We start from the raw sequence: 18,851 nt of genomic DNA, 5'->3' as shown, positions 1-18,851 counted from the left end.
AGAGAACTAAGGAACAAAACTGCTCAGGGCCCTTCTACTCCAAACTCACTTCACTTGTCCTCTTTGGGAACAGATAGTTCAGAGCTGACTTTGTCCCTGTCCTCCGCATCCCCAGGTCTGTCAGAAGGCCCTTCATGGGCTCACTCTTGGAGGGAGAAATAATTGGGAGGTCCTGGAAGAACTTCAGCCCAAATACCCACGGCCCTTGTATACTGCCCCAACACTGCAGATTGTAGGGAGAAATCTCCTAATTAAGGAGAGTTAAGAATTAATTGGGATTTTCTAGAGTAAGTGATGCTGGAGCCCACGCTGGCCAGCACTGGCACCTTCTGCTTGACCTCTCCATGTTTGGTAAAGGGGAGGAAGATGAGGCCAAGTTGTAAGTGAGGCAGGAAGGGAAGGGTGTCTTCTAGTCATCATGGCTGGACCCACCATCTCAAAGAGGTCATTTTCATCCATCCTGCTTTTTTCACTCCCAGGACCACCACCCTAGTTCAGGCCTTCCCCATCTTCTTTCTTAGATGATGGCTTTAGCCTCCCAAATGGTCTTCTGGCCTCCAGTCTTTCCTTCTCCAAACCTGCACATGCCCAACCTTCCATGTATGGTCCAAACTCAATCCTGGCATTCAAGGCCCTTTTAGAACCCACCTGAATAGGGGGACTCACTTTTACGTGCCTCCCCTCCAGGCAAACTGAAGGCTGGCCGTCTTTCAAGCTTGCTCTCTGGTTTTATCCTTGTGCTTGACCTGAAATGTCCTTCTCTCAGTTATCAAAATCCTGCCTGTCCTTCAAGGTCCAGTTCTGGAGAAAAACTCCATTAAACATTTCTTGTTTACTATTTGGAACCAATAACCCTTATAGGTCTTACCTTCCATACTTTGAGGCACCTGTATTTCTGTCCTGCTCCCTTCAAGTAGATTCTAGTTTTTAGGAGGGCAAGAGCCTTAGATTATGGAATCTTTCCATCCCTGTAAGTGGCCAGCGCTTTGCACGTAGTAGGTACTTATTAAGAAAAGGCGCTACAACCCACCTTATAGACAAGAGGCAGTTGTAATGGCACCCTTATCTTGTTCTGAACTTGAGAAGTGCAGGGCCAAAAGTGTGTCTCCTCTGAGCTCAATCCCAAAGGCAGCGCTGAGGCTCCTTCTCCACCTATAAGGTCTCCTCCCACAGGTGCTGGGTTCTGGGCAGCCAGAACCTGGTTACGCAGCAGTAGCCCAGCAAGGGGTAGAGTCGATGCAAGAACATTTGTTAAAGGTCACTGTTCTTGGTCCTAGACCTCACTCACATCTTTCCCAGGTAGAGCTTCAAGCATTCAGTCTCCAAAGAAGGGGCGAAAGTCCCTTGTAGTCAGACATCCAGAAACTTTATTATCATTCAGGATGAGGACAGGGCTGGGGAGGGACACACACAGGCCCCCCAGGGGCAGAGGGACTTTGGGAGAAGGCTTGTGGGGAGTGGGTAGAGACTGGAGGCTAGAGAGGGAGAAATCGGGGAACCTTACACATAGACACCTAGCTTAAAGGGGGAAGGGAGGTGATGGTAGGGGGAAAGGAGGCTTCTGGATGGGCAGCCCACGAGTGGGACTGGATGACCCTTGGGCTGTGGCTGAGCTGGCATTCCCGGGCTCGAGTCTCTTCACACGCATGCTGGAGGGTCAAGTCAGCGGGACATCATCCGGACGAACTCTGTAGGAGCAGGGCCCTCAGCTTCCCACATCGGGGGGTCCTGGGGCTGATCTAAATGTTTGGCTCTGACCTGGGGGGAGGGGTCTCACTCCAAACCCATCTGCCAGACTAGGCTGGAACCCGTCCAGCCTAGCTTTGGGGTTGGGAGGGAGGTGAGTAGAAAGCAGAGACTTGGGCCCTGGAGCTGACTTTGGAGACGGTGGGCAAGCGCTTCCTGCTTTTCTTGGGGTCTTGGTTTCCCCTCCCCACAGTAAGGGTCCTGCCAGCCAGTCCAGGGGTAAGGGGATTCCTGGGAAGGCTGGGAGGGGCATCCTGGCCCAGGCGGTACCTTCAAAATCAACGCGTCCATCCCCATTGAGGTCGATGTCATGCAGGATCTCGTCCACTTCCCGCTGGCTGAGTCGCTCTCCCAGCAGGGCCTTCAGGGCTGCACGCAGCTCTCCCAGACTGATCTGGCCATCTCCATTGGTGTCAAACTGGGGGAATCCCAGGAGGAATGCCCTCAGCCGCGGAATGTCCCCTCCCGAGCGGCCCCTAGCCCATGGCCCCAGAGCTCCCTCCTCGTCATCACCCCCCCCCCAGCTGCCCAGCCTCACCTCCCGAAAGGCATCCCTCAGCTCTCTGACTCCAATCATGTCTGCGGTTTCTGCCAGCATTTTGGGGCCCATCAGCTCTACGAAGTCTTCAAAGTCCACCTTCCCACCACCTAGCGTCCAAGGCAGGCAGAGGGCTGGGCCCCCCAGCTCCCAGCTGTAACTTAGCTATAACTCCTTTCTCCTACTCTGACCTACCCAAGGGCCCCTCCATCCTGGGCCCTCTTCCTCCTCCTCTCCAGAAATACCGTCTAGAGGAAGTCATTTGTAAGGGGTGTCCCCCAGACCTGACGTGTTGTTCTTCCTCCCCTCCCCCTCCTTTTGAGGCTCAGCACAGGGCAGGGGGGGGCTTCCTAGCTGCTAGTGCCCCCTATTACTTTAAATTTACTTTGGGACATTGAGAGGTTCTGTGATGGGCCCAGAGCCATACAGCCAAGGTGTGTCAGGGCTTGAACCCAAGGCCCCACACCCCAGCCATTACTGGCCCATTCATCACTCATGCTTCCTGGCACATATATGGTAGACACTTAATAAATGTTTACTGCATAAATATCAATATATTTGTGGTTTCTAATCTGATCCTGAGACAGTGTGGTATAGTGCATAGAGGGCTGGCTTTGGAGTCAATGTAATAATAAAAATAATGGCAATAGCTAGCATTTTTAAGGTTTGCAAAGTGCTTTACAAACATCTCGTTTTATCCTCACAGCAACCCTGAAGGGTAGGTGATACTATCTTCTTATTTTGCAGATGAGGAAAGGAGACAGACGGCGGTTAAGTGACTGGCCCTGGGTCAAGAACTCGGGAGTGTCTGAGGTCCAATTTTAACTCAGGTTTTCCTGACCGTAGGTCTTCCGCTCTGTCCATGATGCCACCTAGTGGCTGTCTTTGGCATGCAGGCTCTTTGGGCACTCCCTCCCTGACCCAGGCAACATCCACGTTCATCCTCCCCACCATGGAGGGTTTGAAGGAAGATTGAAAGATGGACCAAGGGCCTTAAAAAGAAGAGGCATGAAGCCTTGGTCCAAAGGGCTTGCCTAGCTCTGACTCCCAGGGCTGAGCATTGCATGGGCTGCCCCAAGAGCTCCATCTTTCAGGGAGTCCCTGGAGGGGGAATGGGGAGGGGGAAGCCTGAGGGCCCCTCGAGGTGGGCCAGGGACGTACTGATCTGCTGGGAGATCTCAATGAGCTCCATCTCCGTGGGCATGTAGCCCAGAGTGCGCATGCAGGCCCCCAGCTCGCGGTAGCCGATGTAGCCGTCCCTGTCTCGGTCAAACTCCTGGAAAGCGGTCTGTAGCTCTAGGAGAGGGACCATGTGAGTGTCCCCCCAACTCCCATCCCTCCCCAGATCTCCAAGGTTCATCTGGCATCCACCCCTCCCCCACCTCTGCTCCCTCTCTATATCGATCCTTCTTCCCTCTTCAGCCTTTTTTTCAGATTCCTCCTCCTCAGCCCTGATGCCCTTCAGGTTTCTGCTAGGTCTGTCCCTCCATCTGGTCCCCATCCCACTACTTCCCCCCTCCACCTCAGCTCCGAGCCCCAACTTACAAGAATTCTGGATGTAGGAACTGGAGCTGAAACAGGGGCAGGGAGGGGTTAAAGGAATAGGAAGCCTGAGGTGGGAGGGGTGGAGATGGTCAAGAGGACTGTGGGAAGAGGCCGGTCCATTTTACCTTCTATCTCTTCTGGGCGAAGCTCCCTGTCCTGAGAGGGAGACAGAGCCAGGTGATCGATGAGGCTTCCCCAGGGACCACTGCCCTCCCCCTGCCCACAAAAGACCCTTCCCATCCTTTGCTCTCTCTCTCCGGCTCAACCCTTCATGCCTCAGTCTTCCCTTCTCCCTGATCCCTCCTGGGGCCCCCTTTGGTCTTTGAGCTTTCATGCTGCACTTTGGGGTGCTGAGTCCACACTTCCAGCTCCCTGGCTCCCGTGGTGGCCCGGGCAGGGGGAACAGAGGAATCAGGAAGGAGGCCAGAGTTTCCTGCAGGCCCTTCCGCTCCAGAGCAAACCCCTTTCCCAAATGTTGCTCTCCCTGAGCGTCTCCCTCCTTTAAGACTCCCCCTCTCTTCATTTCTCTCTCCCCTCATAGCTCCCATCTTCCGAGCATCATGGGCTCCTGACTTTCTCTCTCCTTGGGTCTCTCCAACAAATCTCATTCACTTTGCCAAGTGCTTTACTAAATGTGCGCAGAGCATTATGCTAAGTCCTGGCCGCTGGGCACCTCATCACTTACTCCCCCTCTCTGTCCCTCCTGGGTGCCCCCTTTCCCTTCTGGGTGCCCTAGTCCTCCCTTTGTTCTATCAGAGGCTTGAGCCTAGGACAGAGTCCTCAGCTGGTGACAGTGGTCAGGGAGAAGAAAGGTCAGGCAAAAGGCAGTGCCCTGGGGAGATCCAGGGGTGTAGGAAGAGCAGGGCACAGACTGCAGGACAAAATGGGTGGGTGTGTGGTGGGCCAGGAGAAGCGGTAAGTACATACGATCTGGGTGGCTGCGATGCTGGGCCGGAGGAAGATACAGGCTGGGCCCACCAGGCGGTTAAGTACTGAGTAGGCTTGGGACTGTGACTCAGAAGCCACTCCCTGCTCCTCTGAGACTGTGCTGTGGCAGGAGCCCCCAGGGGACCCCAGTGGCCAATGGTCCTGTGGCAAAGCAGGGAATGAGAGGGTCCGGAGTGGGCGCTGTCAAGGGCTGGTGTGCCCCCCACTTATCTGGAATAGGAGCCCCTACAAGGCATGATCTGAGGGACACTGGGCTGGCCCTCTGTGCCCAGAAATGGAGCCCTTCCTGGCCTGGCCCTGGGTCTGGGCATTAATCACTCTTGCCCAGCTCTAGCATGTGTTAAAATGTTACCTATGTCACTAGGGAGGGGAAGGAAGGCCAACTCTTGACTTTCCTATGTCAACCAATTGCCAACCAGGGAGAGCCTAGAGCAGGCCACAAGAAGGGTGGGCATCCGACGGACATGTTGACATTGGAGACCAGGGTGGAGGGACCTGGAGATCAGAGGCAAGGGGCATTCTCTCCAGACCCAGGAAAAGCAGGGACTGGGCAGGAGTGAGTGAAGCTGGGGTGGAGAGCATCATCACAGTGCTCAGGGGTAGAGTGGGGAAATTTATTTGCAATTGTACCCAATCTCAGCCCCTTGGGGATTCAGGCAACTCCATAGAACATAGAATATCCAGGGTGGGAGGGACCTTGGAACACAGAATGTGTTAGGGATCTTAGAACAGAGTATCAGAGCTTGGAGGGACCTTAGAACACAGAACGTGTCAGGGATCTTAGAACACAGTGAGTGAAGCTGGGGTGGGACTTTAGAACAGAGAACAGAATGCCACTGCCAGAAAGGACCTTAGAACATCAGGCCCAGAGAGGTCTTTAGTTTATTGGGGAGGAAGTCCACACAGGGGCCCTGATTGCCACCATTGGGCCTCTATCATGAAGGCACACCTCCCTACCATCCCAATCTGCCCCCCACTCTATTCCTTGATCCCCACCCCTCACCCAGCCCCTCTAGCTCCAGCTCCCTCCCACCCTGTTCCCCTCCCACAGCCTCTTCTGACCCTACCCTGCTCCACGCTGTGCCTCACCCTCATCCCCTTGGCCTGGCCCTCCCTCCCCAGCCATCTCCCCAGTCTCCCCTCCCATACCTGGAGTGCCCTGCGCCTGGGCCGTTTGGCACAATTTCCCATGAGTTCCTGAACCATACCAGGCCCGGGGTCCTGAGAGGAGTTTGGAGAGCTGGCGGGTCTAGCCCAGGCCAAGCTGGTCTGGCCCCCACCCCCTTCCCCGCCAGTTGGGTCCAGTGAACTCAGCTTGTCCCCTCTGGTGTCCCTAGCTCCCTGGTTGTGAGGGCTTTAGGAGATTTCCCAGGGTTTTGTTTGGGAAGATTGGGGGCAGGTGGGTGGCACCAGGCCCCAGGCACGGGGCTGGGGCCCTAATCCCAGGATTATCTCTGTCTTCAAGTGGAGGGGGACAAACCTGCCCTGGGGGAGCAGGCGGGGGTCTCTGTTCCCCGGAAGCCTCTGCTTGCTGGGCGCCGCCCCCCCCCCACTGGGGGTTTTCCTCCTCCAGAATCCCCTCCCCCCTTAGCCATTCTGCTCCATCCTTAATCTCTCCACAATCTATGGAGATTTGTCTCCCCCGGAGCTGGGGGCTGCCTCTTGGATGGAGGCAGCCAGTACCCAGGGGCTGGGGAGTGAGACGACTCTCTGGGGGCTGGGAACCATCAACAATGAGGGTTTCCTGAAACAAGGGGCCCCCTGCTTCCTTCATCTCTTCTTTGCCCTGGAGCCGCAGAGAGCCTCCAACTCTCCCCTCCCCCCCCCCCACCTCCTCCCCAGCCCAGTTTCCTGAGGAATGACCCAACCCAAAGCCTGGGCAGTCATGGGGAAGAGAAGGGATCGCCATCCCTGGGAGGGCCCTCCACCAGCCCTCAGCCATATCTGGCCCCCTTCTAGGAAGGCTGCTTATAGTGAGGTCCTACAGACAAGAGCCCAAAGCCTTCTCTGCGGTCCCGAGGCCCTTACCGGCCCATAGGCAGCCTCAATCTGGGCAGCAAGCTCTTCAGAGCCCTGGAGCCCATGATCTGCGGAGTCGGGGGAGGGGCTAGCACTCAGTTTCCCCTTGGTCCCTGGTTCCTGGTGTCCCAGACTGGCCAGCACCCGACTGGGTCCAGGGTCTTCGTCAGGAGCCTTTGAGTGGTGGTCCTGAGGCTGGGCCATGAGCTCCCTGGCTGGGCCTGGCTTTGGAGGGTGATGTCTCCCTTGACCTTTGGTGCACTGGGGAGCCCCCCTGGAAAGGAAGGTGCACGGAACTCAACGGCCTCCCCTGATTTCTGTAACCCTGAGTCCTCCCTGCGCAGCTCCTCCCCAGCTGCCTGGCCTGAGCCTGAGCCAGGGGCCCCCCAGGGCCTCAGACAGGTCTGCTGTCTCCCTGACCCCCCACCTCATTCTTGCCTTGCTGCCTTGGGTTCCAGGAGGTGCCTGCTGGAGCCTGGGAAGGGAAACCTCTCTAATCTCTAATTATCTATCCCCCCTGCTCCAAGAAACTCAGAAACTCTCCAGAGCCCCTGCCCCAACCTCCTGGGCCCCTCCGGAAGATTCCGATTGGACTTGAATTCTGGCTTATTCTTTCACCTCATCCTGCTCCTTCACTGGCTGGGGTGCAAAGTCCTAGCCCTGGACATGTGGCTAGGCCTCAGTAGGGGCAGGGTGAGAGACTCTGCTGGGAGGGGAGCAGGAAGGAGGAAGAGGTGCAATGTTGGGGCTCGCCGTTACCCTGCCTACGGCCTGGAAGGACCCTGTGGTCAGAGCACAATCCTGCCTTAGTTACATGTCACAATTCCAACCAGCCTCTCACCTTAACTGAGGCCTGCTGGCCTCTACCTGCCCCTGGGGCCCCCTTCTGCCTCCTCCTTCTTCAGGCAGCTCTCTAACCCCATGCCCACAGCCCATCTTTGGACCCCACAAGGAATATCCAGGTCCTTCCCTTCCTGGAATCCTGCCCATGCTCGCCTTACTCTTCCCTCCTAAGGTCAAGGTCCTCAGCCCTCCAAGCCCAGCCCCTCTCACCAGCCTAGGCTCCTGCTCCTCACTGCCGGACAGAAGGAGGTCAGTTTGTCTCAGGCCCAGCCCAGCACCAGGCCCTCTCATGTTTTATTCACCTGCCCCACCTCACTGGCCCTTTGTTAGTGGGAACCAGATCCCCTGGTAGTCTCACTGCCACCTGAGCTAGGCCCTGCCTGCCCCTCCCGGACCTCCTCCCCAGCTCAGATCTGGGGCCTGCAGACAGGTGTGCCCTCTCACCAAGACAGCTTCTTCTGCCTTTGCCAATGCTACCTTTGTCATGTTGTTGGGGGTGAGGGCAGGAAGGAGGCCTCTTTTGCCTAACCTTGGGGTGAGAAAATGGCTCAGAGACTTCATCTGGACTCCTCACACTCAATAGCTGTGTTCCCCTACAAGTGTGTGATCAATGAAAGCTTTTCCACACAGCCAGGATATTCATTCATTCATTCATTCATTCACTCACTCTCTCATTCACACAGCATTGCTGGAATGTAACAGGTACCTGGGATCCCTCAGGACCACTGTGCTCAGTTCTGGGCCTACCAACATCCGGGAAAGATATTGACAAACTCAGTTTCGGCCAGAGGAAGGTGACCAGAATAGTGGAAGGATTGGAGGCCTTATTTTAGGAAGATCAATGGAAGGAACTGGGAATGTTTGGTCTGGAGAACAGAAGCCTCAGGGCTGGGCCTGGCTTCTTTCTTCCAGTACTAGAAGGTCTGTCATGGGAAATAGGGATAGATTTGCTTCACTTGGCCCAGAACTAAGAGCCCCCTCCCCAAATCCCATTGTAATTATGTTGTCTGTGTTTTGCCTTTGAGTTCCAAACAAGGACAATCTTCCCGAGAATCCCAGCTGGCCAAAAGGCAGGTCTGGAGCCCCAAGTAAAGTCTGTTGCTGGGCCGGCAGCTGAGGCAAAGTGGCCAGCCCTTTCTCCAGGGGCTGCTGCTACTGAAGAGCGCTGACTACCTCCTGACACAAGGCACAGGCTCAGGGTGCAGGAGGAGAGCACATGTGTGGGTATGGTCAACACTGGAATTTGTTTTACTTAACCAAGCCTTTTGTTACAAGGATTGTTTTCCTTTTCTGTTTTTTCCCAATGGGAGGATGGGAGAGAGAGAAAATCAATGAAACATATTCATTGAGACAAAAATTAAATTAAATAACAAACCAAAGAATTTGTCTGACCTAGTTCTTGCTGAGGCCAATAGGCCCTCTGAGTTTAGGATAGAGTCTCACCCAAAGCAAGAGGGATAGTCTGTTGTCCCCCCTGCTCCCTCCACTATCACTCAGGGCTAGGACTGACACCTCCAAACCAAGCTAGGTGGTGGCAGAAGAGACAGGGAAAGGACTCAAGCAGAGATGTCACCAGGGAGAGCCAAGCATGGCAGCCTTCAGGCCATGCAGAAAGAGGTGATTGTATAACGAGAGAGTCACAGACCTGGAGTCAGGAAGGCCGGAGTTTGAATCCTGCCCCAGGCACTTACTAGTGGGCCGGTCTCTTCCCTTGGGCCCATGGTTTGCTCACTGTAAAATCGAGTTGAATCTGATGATATCCAAGGTCCCTTCCAGCCCTAAATTTGTGAACCTGTGGGAACAATCCCTGGTGGTCTGGGAATCCTGGGAGGGCTGGAGGGAAAGCAAAGGGCAGCTCTGATGATTTTTTAATAAGTGTATTATTTATTTATTTATCGAGGCTCTGATGTTTTAGAGGGAGGGAGGGGCTCCCGCTGGGGGTGGGGGCACGTCTGACTGGTTTCCCAGTCACATGCCATCTCAGCCTGAAGCTGGCTGAGGCTCCCGCTGCCAGGCAGCATTGGAGAAAGGGTTTCTTCCTGCCTTAATCAGGTGCTTTTCCTTCTCTGAGATTGTGTGGGACCCTCAGTGGCCCCAGGGAGCACCTCCCCTTCCCCTTGGGACTCATTGGCCCTTTCTAGGCAGCAAGGTGGTGCAGTGGCCAGAGCCCTGAGCCTGGAGTCAGGAAGACTTGTGTTCAAATCCAGCCTTAGACACTTACTAGCTGTGTGACCTTGGGCAAGTCACTTGATCTCTCCTTGCCTCAGTTTCCCCATATGTAAAATGGGGATAATAACAGTACCTATCTCCCAGGGTTGTCAGGCATGTAGTAGGAGCTATATACCATTCTCTTCCCTCTCTCTTTAATCCTTGAACCCTCACCTTCTAAGGACTGAGGGAGGTGTTGTGGGCATCAGTGTAGGTCTCTCTGAGCCTCAGTTTCTCTATCTGTAAAATGGAAACGATCATCCTTGCTCCAGCCATCTCATGGACTTGGGCAGTCAGTCCTGGGCAAAGTCTGAAGAGTGAGCTAGAAACATGGATCTGGATGGAAGAACGGAATGGGCCATGGGCAGGCAGGCAGGAGGTTTGGGCTCTAGGCCCAGCCTGCCCTAAGCTAGCTCCGAGACCCTGAAAGGGCTGAACTAGACGATTTTTGAAGTCCCCTCCCTGTTAGAACTTGTTGTCATGACAACAAAGCCCCCTCCTGTCCTCTGACTCTGACCCGCCCGGTGCAGACCCTCCTCCCCTCCCCCTGGACTGTGGCAATGGGTGCCGGGCGTCTGCCTGCCGAAGGTCTCCCCTCTCTGGTCCATCTCTATTCAGCCGCCAAAGGGATTTTGTAAAGCACAGCTCTGTCTGTGTCACCCCCTACTCAATAACCTCTAGGGCTCCCTATGGCCTCCAGGAGAAAACACAAAACCCTCTGTTTGGCCATCAAGCCTTTCCCAACCTGGCAGCTCCCACCTTTCCAGGCTCCTTACACCTCACTCCCTGCCACACCCTCGTCCAGCCACTGCGGGGGGGCCCCCCCCAATCTCGTGGCTCTGGGCATTTTCTGTCTCCGTCCTCCAGGCCTGGAAGGCTCCCCCCCAATCCCACCTCCTGACCTCCCTGGCCTCCTTTAAGGCCCAGCTAACACCCCTCTCCCCCAAGCCTTCTCTATGCCCTCTTCATTCCATAGCCTTCCCTCTGTTTCTTATTCCCCATTCATCCCGTCTGCACTTGGTTTGTGTGCATTTACCAGTGGTGTTAGATTGTGAGCTCCTTCAGGGCAGGGCCTGGCTTTTGCCTCTTTATTATAACCTCAGTGCTGCCAGAGGACCCAGCACTAAGTAGTACCCCATAAGGACTTCCTGAGGGAATGCACAGATGCCTGGACTTGAAGCCGGGAGGACCTGGGTTCAAATCCTACCACTGACGTGTCACATTTCATCAATTAGTTAATTCATTCAAGAAGCATTTATTTATTATTTTAATGGTTTCTTTTTATATCATCATTAATCTTGAGTGTAGAGCTCTCCCCTCCCTCCCTTCCCTTCTCTTCTCCCCTACCTTCCCCTCCTCTCACTCCTCCCCCACCCCCCAGAACCACTCTTTGTAGTAAAGAATGAAAAACAGAGAAAAAAGCAGTTTGGGAAAACCAGCGAACACACCGGGACAATTTAACAGTGTATGCCTCTAGTAAGTGCCTACGGTGTGCCAGGCATTGTGCTGGGTGCTGAGGATGCAGAGACTTCTGTTGGCAGAAACAACATGCACTCAGAGAAGCAAAGAGGAAATGGATGGGGGGACATTAGCACCTGGGGGCCTGGAGAGGAAGGAGCGGAGTCCAGGCAACAGGAAGCTGCCGCCTCCCCCCAAGCCCGTTTCCCTTCTCCCTCTTCTTTGCCTGGCGCTCCCCCTGCAGCTGTCAGCCCCTAAGCAGCAGGGCCAGATCAGCCCCCACACATCTGTGCCATAGGATTTCTCTTCTCAAGCAGAATTCATGGTAACCAGGTCAGCAAATCCTCACCACCCTCAGGGCCATGTTACAGAGACCCAGGGATGGGGATAGAATTCCATGAACACGCCTGGCCCCATGTCAGGGTTCACAGGCTGAAACTTGGCACACTTAACGGGCCAGGTGCCTGGCACCGAGTCCCAGACATCCAGGCCGGCACCACGACCTGCAGGATGGAGGAGGGAGGGAGGCCTGCGACCTTTCAGGGCCAATATCGGCCACCCCCGGCTTCTGCCTGACCCTCCAAAAAGATTCTGGGAAGCTGGGGAGGAGGGGGCATCTTCACCTGACTTCCAGCAGGGGGGTCTGTGCTCTCTCTCTGAGCCCTGCAGGGATGACCAGCATTTTTAGTTCCATTCTACAGATGAAGGACCAGAGCATCAGAGAGCGGGTGACCTTCAGAAGGTCACAGGAGGATAAGGTGGCCGAGCCCAGACACTTGACTCCATCCTGTCGCATCCTATTTCCTTCCTTCAAAGTTCAGCTCCTACAACACGAAGCCTTTCTGACGGCCTCAGCTGCTGGGACCGCCCTCCCCTGCCCCCTAAACCTGGCTTGTGTTTTGTACATATACAGGCAAACGTGTCTAGTCGATCTCTCTGCATGCTATCTTCCTCAGTAAAATGGAATCACCCTGAGGGCAGGCATCTTGGGTCCTTGCACAGTACCAAGCACATAGCAGATACATAATAGATGTTTCCTGAAGGAAAGAATGACTGAATGAAATCAAGGTATTTCCTGGATCCCTGTCACTAATGGCTGTGTCGTTGGCATGTGTACTGATGGAAAGCTGCTGCAATGAATTCAACGGCGCTTTGGAAGGAGTGTAGATTGGATGAATTCTCAGGCATCTGAAGATGCCGTGAGAATAGGAACGGACAGAGGCAAAGCGTGTTTGTTATCGGGCCCACATTGGACACGTTGGCTGAGGGGGAAGGGCTCAGGGTCAGGAAGCTCACAGCGACCTCAGACACTGCTAGCTGTGGGATTTACCCCGTCTGAGCCTCAGTTTCCCCACCTGGAAAATGAGGTTATATAACAAAAACAGCAGCAACCTGCTGGCTGAAGTGTTACCATTTCTTGGGGTCTCATGCCAGATCCCTGGCATCTTCAGGTCGTAGGCTGAGGGTCCCTGATCTGGTCTGAGCCCTCGTTTTACCGAGGAGGGAAACAGGCCCAGGGAGCGATTGCTGAGCTGCATTTGTGACTGATCTTGGCCTCAGGGATGGTCTGCTCATCCCCGGCTTCCTGGAGACAGGCTCCCTCCTCCCTCCTCCCTCCTCCCTCCTCCCTCCTCCCTCCTCCCTCCTCCCTCCCATCTGTTCTCTCTCAGCTGCCCCAAAGAAGGAGAGGAACAGACAAAGCTGGAGCCTGTGTGCACGCAGACTTCTGACCCCGGCCGTGCCCACATTCGACAAGCTGGCCGTCATGGGATGGGGAGAGGGTGGCAGGCAGCGGTGAGGCAGTGCCTGGGATGCCTAACTTCAAACCCACCTGCCACTGTGGCCCTGACACAAGTCACTTCAATTATCCGTGACTCAGTTTCCTCATCTGTACAACGAAGAGGTGGGCTTCTAGAATCCTGTGGCCCTAGTCTGACCCGCCCAGTTTACAGGGAGGAAACTGAGGCCTACAGAAAGGCACTGGGATCCTAGATTTGAATACCACCTTTGATACTTACTGGCTGTGAGTTTTTGAGCAGGTCACATTCTGGGCCTCAGTTTCCCCATGTGTAAAATGAGCGTGGCACTCCTGATCTCTCAAGGCCCTTTCAGCTCTGGAGCAATCCTCCTAGGCTGTAGCCAGCCAAAGTGCCGAAGCGTATGAGCTGAAGGTCAGGGTGGCCCCCAAGTCTCATACGCAGCATCTGACTCTAACCTTGACAGACTGAACCTGACCCTCTTGGGGGCAGCGTCCCTCTTAGTATCCTGGGAGTCTAGTGCAGTGGTCGGCACACAAGAATAGTAAATATAGGAATTGCTAAATGAATGCATAGGCACGTAGGACTCATTGTGATAATAGCGCTTGCATTTATATAGTGCTTTACAAAAATGATCTAATTTCTCACAACCTAGGAGGCAGGTGCTCTTATTATCCCCATTTTACAGATGAGGAGACTGAGGCAGACAGAAATTACATAACTTGCCTGGGGTCACACTCTAGTGCCAGAGGCAGGATTTGAACTCAGGTCTTTCTAACCCCAGGCCCTCTGCTCCACCTGACTGCCTCAGTGATTGGTTCATGGAGCCAGAGTTCTCTCTGGCCATCCAGCCCTCCTGCCCTCAGGACACACCCGATCCCTTCTTCACGAATGCTGGCATGACATTGGAAGGCTGTTCTGGGCACCCCCGATTTGGAAGGATGTCGATGGGCTGGAGGGCATGCAGAGGAGGCAGGGCTTCCAGGATGGCAAAGGGCCTTGAACCCAGGCACCTGGAATGCTTGGCACGGGTCTGAAGAGGGCTTCGCTTCATCCAAGTGAGAGCTTAGACTGGATCGGGAGCTTCCTGACAGCAGGGACGGTCTTCAACTTCTTGGTGTATCCCTAGCTCTTCGCATGGCGCCTGGCACACAACGGTGCTTAATGAATGTTTATGGATTATCGATTGGCAGAGGAGGCTGGCGGAGGCGGGGGAGGGGAGGTAAGGTCGCTACATTCAAGTTTTTGAAGGACTGTCCCACGGAGGAAGGTCTAGACTTAATTTAGTATGACCTGGGAGCAGGTCAAGGATCAGTGCCTGCCAGATGCCAAAAGCTGCCTTGGTGTCACGTCAGAAACAATTCCCTAACAAAGAGAGCCCCGCACCAATGCAATGAGCTGCCTCAGCGAGGAGTGAGCTCCCCATCACTTGAGGTCTTCAAGGAAAGGCTGGATGGATTCTTCTTGGGAATGGCACAGAGGGGGTTCTTCTTCAGGTGTGGATTGGGCTGCAGGGCGCTGGAGCTCCTCCTAACCTGGGGTCTGTGACTCTCTCTACTCTGGGCAGGGTTTTTCCTTTTTCCTTCTTTCGTGGGATTTGACAGTAACTGCAGAGCTCTGCCCTTTGAAAGGGGAGGGAAAGGAATGTGCATTTATTAGGCAGCTGCTACGTGCCACATCCCGTGCTAGGGGCTTTACAGATATTATCTCTTTTGACCACAGATAGTTCCAGGGCTAGATTCTGGAAATAGCCCTGACTTCCCGGGGCCTGAGTTTGGTCCCGAAACCATCCTCCTCAGACCCTGCTCCTTACCAGGCTCCCTCCTAGATCCCTTGGGCTCCCGTGTCTGTGTCTTAGTCAGCCCGGCGCAGTCTAGCCCAGCCCAGCCCAGCCCAGCCTAGCCCAGTCCAGCCCAGCCCAGCCCAGCCCAGCCCAGCCTAGCCCAGTCCAGCCCAGCCCAGCCCAGCCTAGCCCAGGCCAGTTCAGTTCAGCCAGGACATCTGTTTCTCTTAGGCTTGTAGATGGTGGTAACCTCATGAGAAAATATCTCTCATAAATCCCTGAGAATAAGAAAAACCAGGAAAGGAACCTGCCGCCCCCCCCCCCACATAACACTGGGGGAGGGGGGAGGGAAATCCTCCTCTCCTTCCATGAGGCTTAAATCACAAACCGCTCTTTTGCTTCATTAATTTTGTTGCTATGCGGTGCCAAGATACCTTTTTTTTCCCAGTCTTACTAATACCTTTGTTCTTTGTATGACAGTCACTTCTGGAAATACCGTCCTTCCCTTACACAAAAGAAAAAGAATTAACAAAAATCCCCCTAACAGAGGAATTGTATCCACCATTCTGCCCCACCAGTCCACCACCTCTCCCTTCCCATTTATTCTCCCAGACCATAGTCAGTTTCTCAGTTACTCAGAGTCTGGCATACTTTCAGGCTTTTTAAAATTTGCATTGTAGCTGTTGTGTGTGGTATTTTCCTGCTTTTGCTCTCATTTTGTCATCCCACATCAACTGGAGCACTGCGGGCAAAGTGCCAGGACTAGAAATTGAGTCCTGAGTTCAATTCGGACCTTAGATACTGGTGGCGTGATCTCAGGGAAGTCATTTAACTTTTATTTGCTTACATGTTCTCAAATATAAAATGGGAAGGATAACAGCACCTCTCTCCCAGAGTTGTCGTGGTGATCAAATGAGAAACTCTGTACAAAGCATTTAACACAGTGCCTAGCACACAGTGGGTGCTTAATAAATGCTTGTTCTCTTCTTCCTGCCAATCTTGCCACATTTCTCTAAATTCTTACTGAGCTATCCCATTCCATTCACGTGCCACAGTTTACCCAGGCGTCCTCCTAGCGGACCACCATCTGCTTTGTTTCCAGTTCTTTGCTCCCACATAATTGTGGGAAAGTCTTGTGTCCTCTGAGGTCATCAGGCTACTTTATAACATGGTAAGCGCTAAGTTGCAGACAGATTGCCAATCTATCACAGAAGGGACTTTCATGCTTTGACAAAGTCAAAGGTCAGGACCAGCTCCCCTCTATGCATACCCCCCAATTTGTCCCAAAAGCTTGTGCAAAGCCCCTTCAACTGGGGTTCTATTACCAGAATAACGGAGCCTAGTGAAAAGTTCACGGCATCTAGCCCCAGGACATTACAATATCTTCCCAAGGAGATTCATGACCAATCAAGAAATAGACTGGCCTCATCGCCTGCACAGCTGTAACCAGTGTCCCAGAGGCTCAGGATCTATGTGGGCTAGGTTCTATCTTACCAGATTCTCAACATAAAAATCTCTCCCTTTGGCTTATGTCCTCACTCAGAGCTTCCTCCAGGAGCTTGAGAATTTGACTCATTTCTCCCTCACCTAAATTATTCCTGGGAATATTCAGGTATGTCTTATGTCTTAGTTTCTAACAATATGGGTAAAAGGAGGCCAGTTCTTTTTTTTATTGATTTATTTTGACTTATCAACAATCACTTCCAAAAGCTTTTGAGTTTTAAAATTTTTCTCCCCCTCCCTCCCCTCCTCCCTCCCCAAGATAGCACACAGTCTGATATAGGTTATACATACATATTCCTATTAAACATATTTTCACATTAGTGATGTTGTAAGTAAGAATTGGAACCAATAGGAAGAACCACCAGAAAGAGGAAACAAAACAGAAGAAAAAAGCAGCAAACAGTCTGCTTCGATCTGCATTCAAACTCCAGAGTTCTTTCTCCGGATGTGGATAGCGTTTTCCATCATGAGACCTTTGGAGATGTCTTAGATCCTTGCATTGTTGAGAAGGGCTAAGTCTATCAACGTCAGCCATTGCACAGCATGGCTGTTACTGTGTACAATGTTCTCCTGCTTCTGCTCACTTCTGCTCGCTCAGCATCAGTCCATACGAGTCTCTCCGGGTTTTTCTGAAGTCCACCTGCTCATCATTTCTTGTAGCACAATAGTATTCCATTATATTCATATACCACAACTTGTTCAGTCATTCCCCAACTAATGGGTATCCCTTCAATTTCCAATTCTTTGCCACCACAAACAGCTGCTATAAATGTTTTTGTACATGCGGGTCCTTTTCCCATTTTTGTGATCAAAGGAGAGCAGTTCTTAAGCAAGTTCACAAGTTAACAATATCAGGTATGGGGCAGTCTTCATTTCATCCCATAGACAGAAAGTACAAACCCCACAAAAGACTCAGAGGAGCTCTGAAAAATGAAGGTCACCCCTCCTCTCTCCAGCAACCCTCAACAGCCCCACAGGAATCTGTACAATCCTCCAGACTTACGGCACCATCCTGTGGTTTGGACTCTCTGAAAGAGAAACGAAGTTCGGGTTACTAAGGAATAAACTCCACTGTCCTCTGATAAGCTACTCACCTTACCTAGGACCGACACAATCCTCCAAGGATTTGGGGCTCCACCACAAAGTAACCTTACATTTGAAACTGGCAATCCCCAAATACCAAAGAAAAAGGCAATTTCCAGATACCTGAGGAAAACATTCCTGGTCCACGTAGTCCTACAGGTGAATCTGATCAAATCACTAATACCTATGCTACAAAATTATTCTCAAAAATTGAGAAGGAAAGCACTAAACCATACTCCTTCTATGAGACACATATGGTCCTAATATTTAAAACTGGGAGAGATAAAGCAGAGAAAGAAATGTGAAGACCAATCTCACTTGTGCATATTGATGCAAAAAATTTTAAAAATTATGGTATAAAGACAATAGCAATATAAAGAATCCTTACCTCTCCAAACTCCCTAGCACCTCTAGGGATCTATGCAATCCTCCATTCATACAGTACTACTCTAAATGTGTGAGGCTCCTCCCAAAGGGCCTCTTGTGCTTAGAGTTTTTAGTAAGACCACTCTCCATTGTACTTGCACAATTCAACTAGCTCATCGGCCATGGTTCTATTTTTTGTTCTTCCCCATATTCACATGGGTGTAGCTCTTCTCTCTGGAGGAACTCTCCCTGTTCCACCAATTTTGGGGTCCCAACTTTGCTCCTTTTCTTTCCAAGAGTCTTGGTTCTAGAACTCAGTGCTGTCTAACCCACCCCCACCCCCCCTGCCAGGAAGCTGGGTCTACAATTCTTGAGTACCAGACTGGTCCCTTCAAGGACCTTGTGGCTGGGACTTTATTCCCCCTCCCTTAGCTCTGGGTCCCTTGGTTTTTGTTGCAAGAGTTTTTGTTTGTTTTCACACGGACAAATTTACTTTGAAGATATAACAAGAACAAAAGTACAAACATTTCCTCCTAATACCTGAGGGGCCTTGGTCTGTAGAATGGGTTCAGATGGAATGGTTTATACATAACACTAGCTCTGCCAAGTTCACTTCCAAATGCGGCAAGGCTGATGGAGCTGTGTGCCTGCTGCTTCTGGGCCAGGCTGGGCATGACTGATCACTCAAGACTTTACTCCTCATTGGCAAATCCTAGCATGAATTTCAGCTCCCCAAAACCATACTCTGTGTGTGTGTGTGTGTGTGTGTGTGCATGGGTGAGGGACTACGAGTGTCGGACTTTGTATACATTGCCAGATTTGGTTGTTATGTTACTTTAGTTTTGCTGAACCATTTTTCTTTTTTCTTTCTTCCCTCCTTTCCTTCTTCCTTTCCTTCCTTCTTTCCGTCCTTCCTTCCTTCCTTCCTTCCTTCCCTCCTTCCTTCCTTCCCACCTTCCTTCCTTCCTTCCTTCCTTCCTTCCTTCCCACCTTCCTTCCTTCCTTCCTTCCTTCCTTCCTTCCTTCCTTCCTTCCTTCCTTCCTTCCTTCCTTC

At 52.5% G+C, this 18,851-nt stretch overlaps 2 protein-coding genes across 2 annotated transcripts in view; one reads left to right on the top strand and one right to left on the bottom strand.

Annotated features, from left to right (window-relative positions):
* Positions 1–1,347: 1,347 nt before the first annotated feature.
* CABP2 (calcium binding protein 2) lies at positions 1,348–5,983 on the bottom strand. The gene is made up of 7 exons (XM_027856247.1): positions 5,927–5,983; positions 4,757–4,918; positions 3,955–3,985; positions 3,446–3,580; positions 2,285–2,394; positions 2,017–2,164; positions 1,348–1,688 (listed from the first exon to the last, which is right to left on the bottom strand). The coding sequence occupies exons 1-7, from the start codon at positions 5,981–5,983 to the stop codon at positions 1,663–1,665; spliced, it is 669 nt and encodes a 222-aa protein (XP_027712048.1). The 3' UTR covers positions 1,348–1,662.
* An 8,216-nt stretch (positions 5,984–14,199) lies between these two features.
* Positions 14,200–18,851, top strand: part of LOC114038714 (glutathione S-transferase P-like) — a 21,719-nt gene continuing 17,067 nt past the window's right edge. The window contains exon 1 of the mRNA XM_027856116.1: positions 14,200–14,284. Coding sequence (XP_027711917.1) covers positions 14,200–14,284 — 85 coding nt within the window. The remainder of the gene's footprint in view (positions 14,285–18,851) is intronic.

Source organism: Vombatus ursinus, unplaced genomic scaffold (genome assembly GCF_900497805.2).
Source record: "Vombatus ursinus unplaced genomic scaffold, bare-nosed wombat genome assembly UNPS02011369.1, whole genome shotgun sequence".
Taxonomy (NCBI): Eukaryota; Metazoa; Chordata; class Mammalia; order Diprotodontia; family Vombatidae; genus Vombatus; species Vombatus ursinus.
This window is presented reverse-complemented; position numbering and strand designations above follow the sequence as displayed.

Excerpts from the sequence above, each read along its gene's own strand:
- CABP2 (XM_027856247.1), bottom strand. The coding sequence starts at position 5,983 with ATGGTTCAGGAACTCATGGGAAATTGTGCCAAACGGCCCAGGCGCAGG. Across the intron at positions 4,919-5,926 it reads CCAGGCGCAGGGCACTCCAG|GACCATTGGCCACTGGGGTC; the intron begins GTATGGGAGGGG and ends GCTTTGCCACAG. Across the intron at positions 2,165-2,284 it reads TGAGGGATGCCTTTCGGGAG|TTTGACACCAATGGAGATGG; the intron begins GTGAGGCTGGGC and ends GGATTCCCCCAG.